The following is a 20422-nucleotide window of genomic DNA, read 5'->3' on the forward strand; positions in this document are numbered from 1 at the left end:
TGAGAGGCCATTTATGCACAGCTCTAGTATAGATATCAGTCAACACATCTGTATTTTTGGACTCTTCTTGTAGATGTGTGTGTGTGGCTGTGGGGACTTCACAACGAGGATCCACACTTCAAGATTTACCACCACACAAATGCTCCTTAGGCATGGAAGCAGCCGGGAGAAGAAAGGATGAGATTTTGATTCAGCCCTGTTCAGCTGCGTGGTTGCCATCACGATGTGAAAGCGATGCAGGCGATGGTGGGCCTGGAGAAATGAGCAAGTGTTGCTGCGGGTGGCATAAGTATTATTTCTTAAACCTCGCCTCCTCAGGGTGCAGGCAGTGAAACAGATGAGAAGACATTTGCATTGTGCAGCAGGAATGGTGCGCATTCTTCCCTGCGGCCCTTTCAGCGTTCGCTTATTAGATATCAGCCATTCCGCTCCATCCTTTTCCAGTCAGAGGAAGCTGGGGGAGGCATCGATTTCCCCTTCTAGATGGCAACAGCTGGGTTTGGATCAGAGTTGAAACGAACACTGAAGTGGTAGCGAGAATCCACATGCAAATCCTTCTCGCTCACATTTGCTTTTAGGAAGGAGATATTTATTTATCACACTAATGCAGGAGCTGATCTTTTGGGGTGCGTGGGTGGGTTTGCCTGGAGACGTGCAGGTTTAAAATGTTAAACCTGGTTTTGCATTGAAAAACAGAATTAGCTTGCCTCAGGAGATGGAATACCTAGCTAGCAACTCTGAGTGATGAGGGGTCGGATCCAAATTTTACACTGGATCAACTGTGCTCAGGGAAGTGGACTTCCCCACCCCCTCCTCTCACGGAAGATCCCTTCCTCTTGCAGAAGGCAGATTCTGGATCCAACCCTATGTAATGGTGAAGCAGATGACATCCTACATTTTCATGAAAGCTAAAACACTTTTCTAGGGCTTTCTTTTTTGCTGGGGTGGGGAGTTGCAGCAATCAATATTTAAGATAATCTCATGGCACATTAAATATGAAAATATGTATTATAGCACATACTTCTGTGACATAGGGGCAAATCAGATGTGACATAGGACATCTATTAATTCATTTCATTTCTATACTGCCCCATAGCCGCAGCTCTCTGGGCGGTTCAATTAAAACCGCAAGGTACAGCATAAAACAAAATAAAATGTGAAAGGTTAGAACTACAATATAAAAGTACAACCAGAATAAAACCTAGCAGCAATGCAGGGATTTAAAATATAGATTTAAAACAGCAGAGCTAAAAGACTGGAATGCTAAAATGCTGGGAAAATAAAAAGGTCTTCACCTGGTGCTGAAAGGAGTACAACATAGGCACAAGACGAAGCTCTCTAGGGAGCACGGAAAAAAGGAGGGTCAGGGGAGACATGAGAGAGGTCTACAAAATTAGGCATGGCGTGGAGAATGTGGACAGGGAGACATTTTTCTTCCTCTCTCAAAACACTACAACCCGGGGTCATCCATGAAGCTGATTGGTGGGAGATTCAGGACTGAGAAAAGGAAGGATTTCCTCACATAGCACAGAGTTAAACTATGGAATTCCCTACCACAAGATGTACTGATAGCCAGCAATTTGGATGGCTTTAAAAGGGGGTTGGACACATTCCTGGAGGAAAAGGCTATCAATGCCTACTAGTCCTGATGGCTATGTGCTACTTCCAGTATCAGAGGCAATGAGCCTATATGTACACCAGTTGCTGTCCTGCTTGTGGATCCCCGGTCAACAGCTGGTTGGCCACCATGTGAAGAGAATGCTGGACTAGATGGACCCTTGGGCTGATCCAGCAGGGCTCTTATGTTTGTAGCCGGGGTGTCACAGCAGAAAAGGCCCTCTTCCTGGTAGCCACTCCCCTCGCTGCCTTTGGCAGGGGCTACTGGAGAAGGTATTTGTGGTGGGACTTCCAATTTATTTAATTTTTAAACACCTTAAAGGCAGCCTCAAAGGGCTCTAATTTTGATTGGAGCACTGGCCAGGGGAAAGAGGTGTTTAAACCTTTGCTCCTGACCTTTTTCCCAAATCCTTTATTTAAAGCATTTTTCTCCTGCTCCTTAGCCAAAAATGCTCCTGGAGTGGCTTATGTATAATCAATAAAAACAAGATGGTTAAAAAGACACAAAAAGAAAAAGGAATGGGGAATGAAGAGGAAAAAAAGACAGTTAAAAAAAAATAAATTAGCAGGGCTGATGTAATGGTGCTGCTTCCCATCTCATCTCTGTAAATAGTAGAACCCGGGGTCATCCTATGAAGCTGATTGGTGGGAGATTCAGGACAGAGAAAAGGAAGGACTTCTTCACACAGCACAGAGTTAAACTGTGGAACTCACTACCACAGAATATAGCAATGGCCACCCATTTGGATGGCTTTAAAAGGGGGTTGGACACATTCCTGGAGGAGAAGGCTCTCAATGGCTACTAGTCCTGATGGCTATGTGCTACCTCCAGTATCAGAGGCAATGAGCCTATATGTACACCAGTTGCTGTCCTGCTTGTGGATCCCCAGTCGACAGCTGGTTGGCCACCGTGTGAAGAGAATGCTGGACTAGATGGACCCTTGGGCTGATCCAGCAGGGCTCTTATGTTCTTATGTTCGTAGCCGGGGTGTCACAGCAGAAAAGGCCCTCTTCCTGGTAGCCACTCCCCTCGCTGCCTTTGGCAGGGGCTACTTGAGAAAGTATTTGTGGTGGGACTTCCAATTTATTTAATTTTAAAACTCCCTAAAGGCAGCTTCAAAGGGCTCTAATTTTGATTGGAGCACTGGCCAGGGGAAAGAGGTGTTTAAACCTTTGCTCCTGACCATTTCCCCAAATCCTTTATTTAAAGCATTTTTGTCCTGCTCCTTAGCCAAAAAAGCTCCTGGAGTGGCTTATGCATAATCAATAAAAACAAGACGCTTAAAAAGACACAAAAAGAAATGAAGAGGAATAAAGAGGAAAAAAAGACAGTTTTTTTAAAAAATAAAATAAATTAGCAGGGCTGGTGTAATGGTGCTGCTTCCCATCTCATCTCTGTAAATAGTAGAACCCGGGGTCATCCTATGAAGCTGATTGGTGGGAGATTCAGGACAGAGAAAAGGAAGGACTTCTTCACACAGCACAGAGTTAAACTGTGGAACTCACTACCACAGGATGTAGCGATGGTCACCAATTTGGATGGCTTTAAAAGGGGGTTGGACACATTCCTGGAGGAGAAGGCTATCAATGGCTACTAGGCTTGATGGCTATGTGCTACCTCCAGTACCAGAGGCAGTGAGCCTATGTACACCAGTTGCTGGGGAACATGGGTGGGAAGGTGCTGTTGCGCTCATGCCCTGCATGCGGGTTCCTGGTCGACAGCTGGTTGTCCACTGTGCGAACAGAATGCTGGACTAGAGGGACCCTTGGTCTGATCCAGAAGGGCTCTTCTCATGTTCTTATGTCCATTTGCTGCAGCCTGCTGGAATGGCTGTTGGTGGTTACAAAGGAGAGTCATCTATATGAATGGCTGTCAGAGGACTGTTTAAAGGCATGCTCTAGTTGAAAGGCCAAGTCCAGTTTAAAAAGAAAGAACTCTAAGAAAAGAGAATGGTGGTGGTGGGGGCTTGAATTTGCCCATCCACAGTTATCAACTGGACAGCAGGCTGAGCTGACATGGAGTGTGTGTGTGTGTCTTTCCCATTCATAAAATAGCCACCACGGTGTGCCAGTCACAAAACACTCATTTTTCAGAAGACAAACTGCGGAGACTAAAAGAAAAAGAATTTGCCCAAGAACTGAAGTACAAGGCAGAGGTGGGGTCCAAAGCAAAAAATCACGATTCGGAACCTAAATCAATATGGCGCTGGAAGCCAGCTTCCAATCTAAAAAAATTAATGTATTTAATTTATAAACATCTTAAGAAAAAATAAAATAAAAAGCAGGAGGGGACAGGGAGCCTGGCGGGAGTCAAGAGAGGTGTTTGCGGGCACATTGGTGCCCATGGGCACCACATTGAAGACCCCAGCTCCAAATTAAATTGAGCTTCTCCTCTGCATATCTGCCTGCGGCACTGAGTATGAAGGCTTCAAGAGAATGGCAGAAGGCTAAGGAAATCTGAGCGCAGCCCCTTGAACACTGGACAGAAAACATATCAGGAAGAATAACGGGGGACGAATATGTACCTTGGAGATAAGCTATTGTTTAGCAGCAGTAAATTAGGAAATGATGAATCCGGAGGCTGCAGGCTACTCACAACCACTGAGCTTGGCAGCTTCCAAAAGGACAAACAAATAATAAAGGGAGATTTCCTAAGGAGCTTGCCTGTCTAAAGGGAAAGGAGAGAGAAGCGTACAACAACGAGGGCAAATGAAAGAAAAGCTGCAGTCTCCTGACCAGATGAATTGGGATTGCTGCCCCCACCTCCAATGATCTTTCCGACAAGAGAGGGGTACACCATGTGATGTCCAGTTTAGGTTTTTGTCTAAATAACAAGCCACTTGAGACCTGATGTGAGTATTTTCGCTTCAAGCCTGGCGGTCCAGTGGATACAGAGCGTGGCTATATTCTTAAAGCTAGAAGGCTTAAAAAAGAAGTGATTTGAATACATTAATTCTGAGTTGGCATGAGCTGTAGAAGCAGCACATTTTGTAGGGGTTTGCAATAACCTGAGAGTCTGTGACTGGCCCAAAGTCACCCAGTGAGCTTCCATGGCGGTGGGGACTAGAACCTGGATCTCCCGAATTCCAGTCCAACACTCCAGCCACTACACCGCACTGGCTAGAATACAAATGAAAAGGCTGCACGATGCCTTCTGACAATGGGGCAGCTATGGTTGGACCATGGGGCTAAAGTCAAGGGCCCCGCAACCCAGCTCCCCCCACCCCCAGTGACCACCCAAAGTATGGCAGGTGATGAAGCCATCAGGGTGGCCGAGAAGCAAACTCCATCTTATTTCTGCCATCATGACGATGCTATGATCTAAGTGAGTTTAAGACGCAAAACTGCACGTTCTCAGAGTATGTGTGTATATCTATCATCTATCTATCTATCTATCTATCTATCTATCTATCTATCTATCTATCTATCTATCATCTATCTAATCAGCTTTGGCAAACAATTTTCTTGTTGTTTTTCCTAACGTAAGAGGAATGTAGAACAAGTTGTTCAGCGTGGAGTGGTAGCTGGGGGGGTGGGGGGGTGGGAAGAGAAATGTTAGCTGTGTGCTTCAAAGTTGAAGTAATGCATCCCTCTAAAGGGCCAAAGGCCATTAAACCCAGGATCTCAAAATAACCTGGCTTTGGACGGCTTTAAAAGGGGGTTGGACAAATTCCTGGAGGAAAAGCCTGTCAATGGCTACTAGGCTTGATGGCTATGTGCTACCTCCAGTACCAGAGGCAATGAGTCTATGTACACCAGTTGCTGGGGAACATGGGTGGGGGGGTTCTGCTGCTGTTGTGTCCTGCTTGTGGGTTTTCCATGGGCAGCTGGTTGGTCACTGTGTGAACAGAACGCTGGACTAGATGGACCCTTGGTCTGATCCAGCAGGGCTCCTCTTATGTTCTTACCTAAGTGCAAAACTGCCTTCTGGCTGTTATATCTAGGACCCTTCCATCTGGAATCACCCTAGAACTTCAGCTCAGGAAAGGTTACTACAGTGATCAGCCCTTCCTTTTGCCCTAAAGGTTGGCATCCTTCTGTTTGCATTTTGAACATTTGCCCCTCTCAAGGCATCTTTTGCTTTGTTGAAAAGCAGTCATGGGAGGTGGGGGGAAGGATTCAGATGGGGCCCACGATATAATATTTCCCCCTGCCTTGCATCATTTCCCCAACTTAAATCACCCCCAACCCGAAAGTTGCTCTTAGCTATGGTGCCGGGGGGTGGGGGCAGACAGGCATCCATATGGATAACCCTGCAGGAAGGTGATTTATAATCACCTTTCAGCCTCCCTGCTTTTTTTGTGTCACCTGCTTTAAATTGATCTGGCTCTGCAGTTTTATTATTTCTTTGCTCTCTGTGTAAATTGGCTGTTTTGATTTTATTGTTGTGTTTTTATTTGTTGCTTACACTGCTTTTTTATTGCAATGTGGCTGTTTTATATCATAAGCCACCCGGATAACTTTTATTACAGGGCGGCATATAATGAATGTAAATAAATGCAGAAAATACAAAGATTTGGTGTGCTCGATCTCTCTGAGGGCGTTTATCGTCCTCCACCCACCACTTATAATGTAAGCCACCTTGGGTTCCTTGCAAGAGGAAAAAAGGCAGGATATAAATGCAATAAATAAATAAATAAATAATGAAATCAGTTGGGGTTTAGCTGGATGGGATTCGAATCCCCCATAGTATGGGCCTGTTCAGACGCGCATAGGGGGAGTGTGGTTAGGGTGACTACGGAGGAGTGGGGTAGCGAAATGACACGTGGGCCCATCACATGACCGGGAACCATGCAGTGCCATGCGGTTCTGTTACCCTCCCCCCACTCTGTACTTATCTGGCGATCTTACCAGGGTTCTTACCATGCATCCCGACATCCTCTGCAATGTGAACAGGCTCCCAGTGGTCATTCCGGCGGCCAAAATGGCCGTGTGACCATAGAGAAATTCTGCGGTGGCTAGAGCATTGGCCACAGTGGTGGATGCTCTAGCTGGAGGATTCTATGGTTGTGGCCTGGAAGTTCTCGGGAGACCATTTAAACCACCAGGGAGCCCACCAGATGTCATAGTGGGCCACCCAAGGGCCCCTTAACCCTTTTGCAGGGGGCTGGTTAGAGGAGTGGCTTACTAACCAAGGGGAACGTGGTTTTCTCCCCCCACACGACATGGTTAGAAAATTTCCTAACCATCATGGCTTTGCATTATGTGTGAACAGGGCCTATGTCTGTACGTCTTTTTATATTTATTTTAATTGTTTATGTTATCCTGTTTACCCCCCCCTCCCCTGCAAAGCAGCTAACAAATGTCTCTAAGGGCTGGATGCACCTGATCTCGTCTGGTCTCGAAAGCTAAGCAGGGTCAGCCCTGGTTAGTACTTGGATGGGAGACCGCCTGGGAATCAGGCTTCCTGCATTGAGCAGGGGGTTGGACTCGATGGTCTTGCAGGCCCCTTCCAACCCTATGATTCTATGATCTATGAAATCAAGATGGATGTAACCAGTGTGAGATGTGAGATGTCACTTTTAGGGCCAAACCACACTGGTCACTAAATCCATTGTTAGCCATTATGAGATGGAGAAATAAAGTTAATATTATGGCTAGTACAGGAAAGGGAAGGGGTAATTTTCAGCAGGAACAGAGCATGCATGGAGCTTTAACCTTTTCATCCTCAGCCATGATCCTGACAAAAATCACCTCTCAGAAAAATACAAAAGCAATGCTCCCCTGAGTGCCAATGGGAGGAGAGTTGGAGGCAGGTGGATAGAAGGATGTCCTTGACTCCTTTTCTGGTTTGGAGTAACACTTGGCTTGGAGGAGGGCCGTTTACGGCTCTAATGCTTGTCTTGAATTTGAGTCAAAAATGACAAGCCATGGGGGTTTGCATTTCCGAACTAGTAAATACAAAACCCAAGTCTTGTACTGACTGGCTTGGAAATATGAATCTCCATGGCACAGCTGGCATCAAGGGTAGGCATGGATGGGCACCTGGCGAGGGCCCACACCCCAGCAGGGGCCCACCGACAAGAGTCCCCTGGAGTTGCTCCACCTCTTCAGCATTGCAACCTGCTGGTTCGCCTGCCTCTCACTTCAGCCCAGACAACAGTGGTGGTGAGAAGGAGGAGCAGGAGATGCCACGGCCGACTTGCTCCCTGGCTCTCTGCCTGTCAAGCAAGCAAGTGGCGGCAATGATGAGGCCGTGGAGCAATAGCAGCTGGTGAGATTGGCAGTGAGAAGGTAAACTCACTGAGGGAGGGTGTCTTGCTCAAGGATCTTCAAAAACCTGGAGATGGCACTCTTCCATGACTCATATGTGAGTTCTTCCTAAGTCTTTTTCAGGGAAAAAGCTGTAGTACATCTCAAGACGTATGCTAGAGTCATATCGAGAGACGTGGAAAGGATGCACATGGCACATAAATAAGGGAAAAAACAAACCGGAATGGGGCTTTGATCCCGTAAACTAACTTTCGCCCTGTATTTCTGCCGGATCTAAAGTGGCAAAGGGTTAAGCGCTTTCCTTGAAGGAATTTAAGAGGTCAGATCTCGTGAGCCTTGACAGGAACCGTAATGTGGAAATATTTAAAGAGTAGCTGGAAGGGGACTTCTGGTAGAATTTCATTTGGGTGAAATTCGAAGTAAGCACAGCAAAGGGCAACGGGGGGCAGTCTGTTTAAGAGGAGATGTAAAAACCAGAAGAGCAATAAGAAAGGTTTGGTGGCGGGAGGAGGGGGACACAGCCCCCTCCTGCCATCCGCGTGCAAAGGGAACAGCTATAAAAATAAACACGGGCAGGTTCAAGGGATAATTAGAGGAGAAAAGCAAATATTGAATGCCGAACAACAAGAGACTCTCTCAACTTACAATAAAAGGCTCTTCAGATCTATTATTAATAGACAGAAGATAAAAGAGAAAGAACAGTCCAGTTAAAACAAATTATGGAGGGTTCAGCATGTTTGAATTAAAATGATTTTGCGAGAGTTTGTTGCTCTCTTTGAAGAGGCAGGCTAAGACATTAAAAGGGCCTTTAAGATCCAGAATTAGTTTAGCTTTAATGGGGCAGGTGGTTGTTGTCATCTTTTTATTTTATGTCAGCTTATCCTGGCTCTTCCTCTGTGGACTCAGCTTATACAAGCGTAGGGTGCAATCCTATGCATGTTTAGACAGAATAAAGTCCTACAGCTCCCAGCCTGCCCCAGTCAGCCATGCTGGCTGGGGTATACTGGGAGTTTAGGCCTTTTTTCTGTCTAAATGTGCATAGCATTGCGCCCTAGGTTTTTTTTTTATAAAAGGCAGGGCCGTCTCCAGGTTTAAGAAACCTCTTGGTAAGGTGCCATCTCATGAACCTCCTCCTCCATCAGTGGACTGCCCTCGCACGATAAGATTGCTCTAGTTCAACCGCCATTTCAATGTCCCATGATGCTTCCAAGCAATGCTACATCAGGGGTATTGTGGGAAATGAAAATGGCAGTTCCCAGACACTCCCTGTCAGGGTTCTCCTTATGACCTGGATCCCCTGAGCAACTCCTTAAGGATCTCTTGCCTCCTTAAGAGTCCCACCTTCCTTCTTTTAAAATTCCCTTTCCCAGTAATGTGAGGCTTAGGCAGTAGACGTGGGGTGATTGACACTCTAGACACAGGGTTTAACCACAACAGTTTACTGATAAAATAAAGCAAGCAAATCACAAGTAACTGTATTTACAGAATAGAGCCGAGTGATACAAAGGCATTAAGAGAAAATAAAAATTGGAAAACGCAAGTTCTTTTACCCTAGCTGTACTTAGACTTCTCCAGGCTGCTTCTTCCTTCTACCTTTTCAGGCTCTGCTCTCCCCGACTCTGCTCTTACTGCTCTGGTCTTTCTGAGTCTCTCTTTTTATACCCTCCTCCCCCAAAACCAAAGTACTGCTTCAAACCTGAAGAAATGAAACTTCTTCTTTCAAACTGCTGAAAAAGCAGTTGTGCAACCTTCAATTCTTCCAGATGGATTGTTTGATAGCGTTATTGCAGCCTTCTCCAACCTGGAGCCCTTTGGACTATAACTCCCATCATCCCTGACCATTGGCTATGTAGCCTGGAAGTAGTAAGAGGTGTAGTCCTACACATCTGGAGGGCACTAGGATGGAGAAGGCTGCACCAGTGCACTATTTTGCACGTCTTCAAAATATTTAATAAAATACGTACATAGCTCATCTTTTATTTTTTTTCTTTCCACTTCATCAGTTTTTAGTAGGGTGGCCATTTTTGTTGTTGTTCAGTCATTATGTCGTGTCCGACTCTTCATGACCCCATGGACCATAGCACGCCAGGCCTTCCTGTCCTCCGCTCTCTCCCGGAGTGTGCTCAAGTTCATATTCATTGCATCGGTGATGCTATCTAGCCATCTCATCCTCTGCCGTCCCCTTCTCCTTCTGCCTTCAATCTTTCCCAGCATCAGGGTCTTTTCCAGTGACTTTTCTCTTTGCATTAGGTGGCCAAAATATTTGAGCTTCAGCTCCAGTCTCTGTCCTTCCAATGAGCACTCAGGGTTGATTTCCTTTAGGATTGACTGATTTGACCTCCTTGCAGTCCAGGTGACTCGTAAGAGTCTTCTCCAGCACCACAGTTTGAAAGCATCAATTCTTTGGCGCTCAGCCTTCCTTATAGTCCAGCTCTCACAGCCATATGTTACTACTGGGAAAACCACAGCTTTGATTAGACGAACCTTTGTCGGCAAGGTGATGTCTCTGCTTCTTACTATGCTGTCTAGGTTTGCCATAGCTTTCCTCCCAAGGAGCAAGCGTCTTTTAATTTCATGGCTGCAGTCATCGTCTGCGGTGATCTTGGAGCCCAAGAAAATAAAATCTGTCACTGCTTCCATTTCTTCCCCTTCTATATGCCAGGAAGTGATAGGGCCAGATGCCATGATCTTTGTTTTTTTAATGTTGTGTTTCAAACCAGCTTTTGCATAGGGATATCAGAGAATTTCTCCACGAATCTCAGGGAGGCCGAATGCCAGCGCATTTGGCCCCCCGAAATTGGTGGAGAAACGGTCTGCCCCCCCGCCCCCCCCGGGACGGGACTTACCTTGGGCAAATGTCCCTGGCAGCGGCGGCAGCTCCGGCGGCGGTTCGGCGGTGGTTTGGTGGCGGCTGCTGCGGCGGCCGGTCTTCTGACCGGCTGCCGCCGCCGCCATTTCCAAGTTAAAAAAATAAAAAAAAACACACGTGATGGGCTACGTAAAGATTTACGTAGCCTATCACGGCTAGATTTTTAAAAAACACCGTGATAGACTACGTAAATGTTTACGTAGCCTATCACAGCTGAGTGAAAAAACAAAACAAACCACGCGTATGCAAATGGCGGCGCCCATGGGTGCCGCCATTTGCGTATGCACGGTTTTTTTTTCTTTTCACTCAGCCGTGATAGGCTACGTAAACATTCACGTAGCCTATCACGGCTGACTGCAGGGACACAAACGGCGGCAGCTACGGCCGCCACCATTTGCATCCTGGCAGGACAGGAGGATTCGCGGCCGGAGGGTCGGGGCGCCTCTCCCCCTGCCAGAATTTCAGCAGGGAGGGACGGAGCGCCTCCCCCCCACCGCAAATCAAGCTTCGGGTTCAGGTAAGGGACTTTCGTACATCCCTACTTTTGCACTCTCCTCTTTCACCCTCAACAAGAGGCTCTTTAGATCCTCTTCGCTTTCTGCCATTAGGGTGGTATCGTCTGCGTATCTGAGGTTGTTGAGAATTCTCCCAGCAATCTTAATTCCGACCTGTGATTCATCCAGCCCGGCATTTCTCATGATGTACTCTGCATATAAGTTAAATAAGCAGGGCGACAATATGCAGCCTTGTCATACTCCTTTCCCAATTTGGAACCAATCGGTTGTTCCATGTCTGGTTCTGACTGTTGCTTCTTGACCCTTGTACAGGTTTCTCAGGAGACAGGTAAGGTGGTCTGGTACACCCATCTCTGGGTGGCCATTTACACATCGCCAAAGAAGAGGATGCAGATTGGTGTCAAATTCGCATATACTAATTTATAGGTATAGATGCACATTGAGTAATAATCGTCTAGTGAACAGAAATACAATTATCTCTCCCTGGAGTGGAGAAGACAGTGACCAGGTGAGCTGTGTGCTTGCTGCTCGATCTGCCGCCCAGGTGCCAACTGTTGATAGGCAACTTCAAGGCCCCTGCCCTCCCTCACTTTTTAGGGTTCTTTATTTTGAAACTGGACTTGGACTGGACAGCCCTTCCAATAGAGGACACTTTCTGACAGAGGACTCTTCTCTCTAAAGTAGGACATATTGGGTCTGTTCAGATGTCATGCTAAGCCATGATGGTTAGGGAATTTCTGCTAACCATGGTGGCTTAGCATGTTGTGTGTGGGGAGAAAACCACATTCCTCATGGTTTGTAAGCCACCCCAGCTAACCACCACCCTGCAACAGGGTTAAGAGGCCTGGAGTGGCTTACCATGTTGTCTGGTGGGCTCCGTGCTCATTAAAACAGGCTCTGGAGGACTTCCAGGCTGTGACCATAGAGCCCGCTGCCTAGAGCATCCACCACTGCTGGCGACTTTTGTGGACTTTCTCAGTGGTCATGCAGCCATTTTGGACACTGGAGTGGCTGCTGTGAGCCAGTTCATGCTGTGGAGGATGATGGGGTGCTTGCTAACCACACCAGGAAGATTGCCAGGTAACTATGGAGGGGGTGCTTAGTGGAAACTAGTGGCTCTGCATGGTTCTATGATCATCTGGTGGGCCCATGTGACATGGTTTTGTTACTTCCCCCTCCGTAGTTACCCTAACCACCCTCTCCCTCTGCCCATCTGAACAGGCCCATTGGGTAGAATCCAACTAAAGTCCTGCTTAGAGTAGACCCATTGAAATGGGTACTTAAATTAGACATGACTAACTTAAGTCCCATCTCTTTCAATGGATCCACTCTATGTAGGACTTTAGTTGGATTCTACCCACTGCCATTTTTAGTGTGCGTGTGTGATCAATAAAGTATTACAAAAAAGAAAAGAAAAAGACCAGAGTTCCCATTGTCCTTTTCCCTACAAGGCTGGAACATTTCTGTGTTTAAACACAAGGAACTGCCCACTAGGGATGGGCAAACAAGCAATTCTCCGAACATCGTCCCACCACTCATCTTGTGCTTCATTCGTGTTCATGTTTGTTATCACTGGTTGCTCTCTAACGGGAACATTGTGCAAATCGAGCAGCGATCAAATGTGAAATTTGCGCAAATTTCCGCCATAGACGGAAGTGGTGCTAACTCAGTCTGCAGGGGAAATTTGTGCAAAATCGAACTGGGATGTAGCACAAATCGAACACAAGCACATATCCAGTAATTTGTGAACAGTTTGAACATGTGCTTGCATTAGCAATCGCATTCAGGACTTCAAACAGGCCCTCCTTGCTGATTTTGCGAGCAAAAAGGAAATTCTCACATATCCCTGCTGGCAACATTTCTCTTAGTCAAGAATGGGGTATTTTTCAGTTATCAGTTTCTTACAGGGCCCTCTTTAGATCATGCCAGTGTATCAGAAGTGTGTTTCAGTTCCAACTGCCTGGAAATCTAATATTTCACAACTGATCAATCAGAATAGAATTGCTAGATAATTTTATGAGTTTAGTTCACTTAAGAGCCCCAGGTGTTGGCCTTCAATTACTCGGTTGACTGCAAAATCTCCCATTCGCTTATATTGGCCAGTCCATTCCTGATAGCATGCAATAAAGTTGGATCTCACATTTTCCTGAGAGTAAGAACTGGAGGGACTACTCTCCCCAGAGCATGGCGCACAGGTATGAATCACTGTGCTTTCTTGGTAGCAATCTATCAGGTTTTTTAATCAGTGCCTCGCTGTTCCTTCTCCAATCCAATTTGAATTCTTATCTGGGGAGCTGGATTTGATGAGGTGCTACATTAGCAGGTTTTCCCAAACATTAGACATCATCTCTAAAATCGAACATGATCCCTTTGTACTTCACTCATCCTACCGAAAAGAAGGCAGAGACTAACATGATGTGGCAAGGTTGATTCTTTATCATCCAGTTGCACTGATTCCTTTCCTACAGATGCTTCGTTTATTTATGCTCTGTTTAATGCAGGCAAATTGTTTATTACTAGCAGCAGCCGCACCATCATCACAGGTATAGTTGCCCCTCCCAAGGGGCTCCACTGCCATTCTTTGGAGCAGAGATCTCCAACGTGTTGCCTGTGGGCACCGATGTTTAATTCTAAATTATCTCTCTAAATTATTTTGCATTATATATATATACACACACACACACTGTCTTATCCCTAAGTCCCTCTCTAGTTCTGTTTTCCACCAGCCAAGGAACCTATGTTTTGCCTAAGAATGGGAACAGGTTTGAGTAACAGATGAACTTTATATTTTCAGAAATGGAGGGATCAATCATTGTTTCTTTGTGTCTTCATCCCAGTAATCCTAGGGACAGCTAGGTGTAGCCCTCCAGATGTTCATAGAATCATAGCATAGTAGGGTTGGAAGGGGCCTATAAGACCATCGAGTCCAGCCCCCTGCTCAATGAGTATGCCTGATTCCCAGGCAGTCTCCCATCCAAGTACTTACCAGGGCTGACCCTGCTTAGCTTCCGAGATCAGATGAGATTGGGTGCATCCAGCCCGTTGTTGGAATGCAACCTGAAACCATCACAGCACCGGCTAGAGGGTTTCCAGCATGGAGCCCATGGACTTAGGGTCTCTGCCCCTTCTGATTTTTATTTAAATTCTTTAGATTTTTTTAAATAATCCTTTTTTTAACTGGGAGGCTGGCACATTGCAAAGCAAAGGGCTGCCATCCAGCACCATCTTTACATGGGTTCAAAAGAGTGGGTTTGCATTTCAGAACTCAGACCCCACAGCTGCCTTGCACTTCGGTTCATGGGCAAGCGACTTTTCTTTCAGCCTCACCATTTGCTTTCTGGGACGGATAAAATGAAGGGGTTCTTCACACAGTGTATAGTTAAACTGTGGAATTCACTTCCACATGATGTAGTGATGGCCACCACTTTGGATGGCTTTAAAAGGGGACTGGACAAATTCCTGGAGGAGAAGGCTATCTATGGCTACCAGTTGTGATGCCTACATGCTACCTCTGGTATCAGAGAAACTATGCCTATGTACAGCAGTTGCTGGTGATCATGGGTGGGGGGTGCTGTTGCACTCATGTCCTACTTGTGGGTTTCCTGTGGACAGCTGGTTGGCCTTTGTGTGAACAGAATGTGGGACTCGATGGACCTTGGTCTGATCCAGCATGGCTCTTCTTATATTCTTAGGTTTTGGTCAGAAAGCAATGTAGCAGATAGAAACAGATTCCTAATTAATTCTAACAATGTAATTCTATACATGTCTAGTCAAAAGTAAGCTCCATTGAGCTTAGTCCCAAGAAACTGGGTATAGAATTGTAGCCTTAGAGCACATATACTCAACAATAAGTCACACTGTATGCAGTGGGGTTTACTCCTAGGTAAGTGTGTATAGGATTGCTGTTTCTGTTTATTATTTATTTGATTTATCCCCCACCTTTCCACCAAGAAAATGGTGCTCAAGGAGACTTAAGAATCATATACTCATTTTTTAAAAAGTAATTAAAAACAGTAATAAAACAAATATATTAAAAACCCCAATAACAATTAACCTGCTTTTCAAGGAGTTATTTTAGGAACCAAGCTGATAGGTTTATAGAGAGATGGCTCTTGTTTGTCTAGACTTGGAACCTTCATTTCCATGGTAAAGTGCAACCATGTTTTCTTTCTTTTATCTTTTTTTTATAACTTTTAAATATTATTTAAATGCTTTTCATTATTGTTTGGTTCCTGTTGCTGCTGTTAACATTCTTCTTTTTTACTGTTATATGATAACTTCTTAATAATACTAATACTTCTGCAGCTTTGGTCTCTGGAATGAATAGGTAGGTGATTAATAATACTAATACTAATCAATGCTGCTGCTGCTGCTAAGTGTTAGGTGGCTGGTAAGCTCACAGGTGACCCCTGCTTGGCCCGCCATTCCCGTATAATAGATAAATGAAGCTCTTGGTCCACCCAACCTAGTCCATGAATTTGGCAAATCTGCCTTTTAAAGCCATCAAAGCTATTGGCTGTCCTCACATCCCGTGATAGCAAATTCCATGAATGAATTATGTGCTGTGCAAATAAGTGATTTCTTTAGTTCTTTAGCTGCAGCACCCATTTGTCCTTCTCTCTCTCTCTCTCCACACCATGCATCATTCCATAAGCCTCTATCAACCTTCCCAGCTGGTTGTCTCCTTCTTTGAAAAAGCCCCAAACACTTTAGCCCAACCTTTCCCAACATGGCACCCTCTAGGTGTTGTTGGACTACAATTCCTGCCTGGCTGGGGTCAATGGAAGTTGCTGTCTGGCACATCTAGAGGACACCACTTTGGGGAAGGCTGCTTGAGGCTTTCTGGGTAGAAAAACGTGCTCCAAGTCCTTGATCATTTTAGTTGCCCTTTTCTGCCCCTTTCCCGTCTCTACAATACACTTTTTAAGATGACTGACTCACCCCTCAACACACACACACACAGGCACACACATACACATTTATACGCACACATGCACACACTGTGTGCATCATATGTTTCTTCATGTGATGCACAGTGGTGCTTTTTCTTCCACCAGAATCAGGGGCTTTTGTTCAGCTATTGGTTCTGCTCTTCCTCTCTTCTTACATGTTTTCTTTCTTCATTCCCCCCTGCCAGGTACTTGGTGCTATGATTCGCAAGATCTGAAATGTGGTGAGTATTTGAAGTGTACGAGAAATATCATTTTGAGCCATTTTTTTTAAAACAGAATTTGCCCCGTTTGAACCCCAGAATGTGAGCGCATTTTTCGGAGAGGGCTTGCATATTCCTGAGCTGGTGATTGCAAAATGTGTTCCATAGAAAACGCACATTTTCCAGAGGCATGTTTTGAAAAAAAGAAAAAACATTTTCATACTTTAACCAATGGGGCGGGGGAAAGTACACATGGGCTCCTTTCAACCGGGGATGGCGGAGACTGAAATACAAGACCTTTTTCAAGCAAAACGTATGTTCTAGCACTGAGCTATAGCCTATAATGCAGGGATGCCCGGAGAGAGAATAAAAATAAACTGGATTAGAATGGAAGCTGCTCTTGGGTCTTCAGAGACTGTGGCGTTCACAAAAATAGCTTGTTTCGTCTGTCAGACTAAATATAGGCCCGGTAAGGGAATCCTGTTGAATTATATATAAGAAAAACCCTGCTTGTGATTATTAATGAAGGTCGTCTCAGCAAAAGGGCATCTCCTGTTGTTGGCAGGAAAGGTGGAAGGAACAACAGAGGAAAGCTAATGAGTGTTTTGGCTGGGGCATCTGTGTAGCACAAGTTCGCTGGCGGAGGTGTTGATTTTACCAGAATCCTCTAAAAAAGAAAAATCAATACAAATTGATTCCATTTAACTGCAGCTGGGGGAATTTAACAGCCTTGGAGCTGGTGCAGTTCATTTCCCTTCCATTGACTTTAATGGGAGGGACCCAGAAAAAAAACAACTGGAAAAGGAAAGACAAAAAATGCTCTCCCTCCCTCCCTCCCTCCCTCCCTCCCTCCCTCCCTCCCTCCCTCCCAGCCAGCATAAGCCCAGCAATACTTTGGGGTTGTTGTTGTTGTTGTTGAAGGCTTTGACATCAGAGCTCTCACGTCAACCTGTAGGACTGCTGTGTCCATGTATTCAGTGTATTTTAATGTATTTTCTCTTAAAATAGCATTTCTTTCAGTGCACTCCTATACACGTCTACTCAGAAATAAGTTCATTGAGTTCAGTAGGGCTTACTCCCAGGCAAGTGATTATACATTTGCAGCCTGAAAGTATCTTATGTATTTTTGAATGGATGTATTCTGAAATCCACATTTCTAGATGAATTTATCCCAAAATGCGCATTTTGAAATTATTTTTGGGATACGTTTTTGAGTTGGGAATGGTGTCATAACATTTGGAAGTGTGAAATCTGATGGATAGCTATCTTCTGACCTGCATGTTAGTCCAGCAATTCCAGATCAGGTCAGTGCATGTCAAAATTCTCAAAGATCGATTTCATTATGTCAACTATGCACAACCAAGCTGTTGGTCCCGGCTAAATGGGTCAATAAGCTGGGGCATTAGGAGGCCCAGATCTTCCTCCCCTGGGGTCCACCATGTCCTCTCCAAGCAAGGAGCCTTTCTTCTCCACCTTTGTTGGTAGAGTGAGCAGGTTGTAGTAGAGCGAGGGGTCACCAGAATGCAGTGCTGACACTTTTATTAGCAGGGACTAGGGATGTCAGAGAACGCTGTAATGGATTCAAATGAGTTCAGATTTGTATGAACCTGATCTGCAGATTCCACAGCTTTTTCTGGAAAAAGCGGACTGGCTTTTTCTGAGTCACGCGGATTCCACGGACTCGTGGACCAGTTTTTCACTTTTGGGGTGGATTCGTGCTAATTTGTAGTAGCACCGATTCACATTACTGCTAATTCACATTAATGTGCATTTGCGCAAGTGCTCATCAGTGCTAAATGCACACTTGCGCAGATAATAATAATATTATAATATTATAGTGAATAAGCACAAGTAGAATGAAATTCTGGGGGGGAGGGAACTGATCCCATCAGTGAGCAGATGGTGGAATGAAAGATGCCTGACAGTGTGCAAAACTCGGACAGGATGGATTTAACAAAATCCCTACATCCCAGCAGGGACACCAACATCATCTGCTACCCCCACTCCTTTAGAATTCACTCTGAGCTTAGCTGTAGTCCTCACAGTAGCTGGGTGGAAATGAATTTTCCCAGCAACAATATATTATTCCCTGTTGTAATGCAAACTATTCTGGAGTGGCTTGGTATTGAATGAGCAGTTAAGACCCATTCGCTTTACACAAGACCTGCTCCTGGTAGAGAAGAAACCTGCTGGAAGTGGTTTGTTGCTATGGATCAACAGAGCTGCCTTGAGTTTTGGACTCCCCTTGGGGCAGGGGTGTCTATGGGGGCTGTCCAGATGAGCACCAGCACTTCAAGATTTACCACCACACCACTGAGAGTGTGCATTTCATGCGCTCTTAGTCCTATCTCTGCCTCACTCTCTTCATTTTTTTTAAGGCCCTTTGCACTGGAAGGACATCACGACTAGCTGTGGGGGAGAGAACCAGTCGCCCATTAACATCGACAGGAGAAAAGCGCGACGGGACAAGAGCCTCGATGAAATCTTGTTTGAGGGGTATGACCAGGCCCCTCCTGGCAGGTGGAAACTGTTGAACGATGGGCACACAGGTAGGCTGGGAAGGTGCAGCTCCTTCTGCAAACGCTTTCCTGGTAACATGTTTTCTTTGATGCATATTTGGATTTAATTTGACAGGAGAACATTTTTTGGAGTGAGTAACCCAAAGTTCTTTCTGTCCCAAATATGAAGAAATGTGTGCATTTTGGTAAATTCTGATCAAAAAGGAACTGAAGCAAAATTCTTACCCACCCCAGTACCCACCCACCTCTTGATTTACCAGGATGAGTCAAAGGCTGATAGTGTGGCCTCAAGCACATCCCATACTAATGAGCTAGAGGGTCTTATCAGGATGCGCCTGGGAAGTGAAGCTTGTTTTGCCTTAAAGCTGCAGGTGTCTGTGCTGGGAAAGTTTCCTTCTGACCAAGCACTGCTAGTCTATGCTGGGAATGAATGCTAATCAACGCTTGCTGTTGTCATGCTGCCTCACTGCTGACATGGATGGTATAAAACCCATTGTACCCCATGGCTCTGGGTTCAGAGAAGCTGTCTCATCCAACCATTGGGTACGCCTGTGTGCTGTAAGTTACTCAATAAAGTATCTCCTTGTAAGTAAACCTGGGTCTGATTTATCACTATCTTGGCACCTCTAAATTAAGAGTTCGAAGCCTACTGCAGGGGCAATACAGGATGGAGGAACCAGGGAGTTCAGTTTCTCCCACCTTTGAAGTTTCTTAAAACTCAAATTCTTTCTCCCCTGAATATGAACTTTATACATTTTGGTAACTTCTGAGAAATTATGAACTGAAGAGAAAATCCCCTCTATCTGCCCCAGCCAAATCCCATAGGTATAGTTATTCCCGATATGGAGAAGACCATGCTGTACCTGCCTCCCATGTAGCTGTTAAAGATGGGGAGCCTGTCAGAAAAGAAGAGTTGGCAACCCTAACTCAGCATTAATATGGCTGAATACATAGGGGTTCAAACCCAGATTTGTAAGACCTGAACCTGGTTGGGTGAGTCTGCCAGTTTCTCTTTCTCCCATGTTGCATTTGTTAAAAAAATCTCAAGTTCTTTCTGTCCCGAATATGAAGAAATGTGTACATTTTGGCAAATTCTTTTCAAAAAGGAACTGAAACAAAATTCTTACCCACCCCAGTCCAAACTATGTAGCCGTTACTGAGGAATTCAGACTCCCTCTTCGTACTCCTGTCCATCCACCCTCAGTCACAAGTACACATGCCAGGGAAGCATTCCCAAGCCAGGCTTAGAAAGAAACATTGGGGCTGGGAGCTCTTAAAAGCCTGCCTCACATATGAGGCAATATTCTTCTCCAGCTCTAATCAAAACCAAAGGTGGTCAAGATTTCCTGGATCTTCATCTCCAGCAGCCCTTGCCGTCCCGTAAAGCCCTCCCAGTCAGTCCTCCATTCGACCCCAGGCAGACTCCCCCGTCCCCATTCGTTTACCTCAAAAGTGGTGGCAATGGCAGAAACAAGAAGGGTATAACAGACTGAAAACAAGAAATCCATAAAAACAGTATCAGCCTCAGCTCATCACC

The 20422-nt window shown here is 45.4% G+C and overlaps 1 protein-coding gene across 1 annotated transcript in view; it reads left to right on the forward strand.

Moving 5' to 3' along the window:
• Positions 1-20422, forward strand: part of LOC146336125 (carbonic anhydrase 15-like) — a 66873-nt gene that overhangs the window by 28509 nt on the left and 17942 nt on the right. The window contains exons 9-10 of the mRNA XM_084819263.1: positions 16352-16387; positions 18745-18915. Coding sequence (XP_084675389.1) covers positions 16352-16387; positions 18745-18915 — 207 coding nt within the window. The remainder of the gene's footprint in view (positions 1-16351; positions 16388-18744; positions 18916-20422) is intronic.

This window comes from Heloderma suspectum, chromosome 13 (genome assembly GCF_057233095.1).
Source record: "Heloderma suspectum isolate Gila_16-S chromosome 13, 16-S_ref, whole genome shotgun sequence".
NCBI classification, from domain to species: Eukaryota; Metazoa; Chordata; class Lepidosauria; order Squamata; family Helodermatidae; genus Heloderma; species Heloderma suspectum.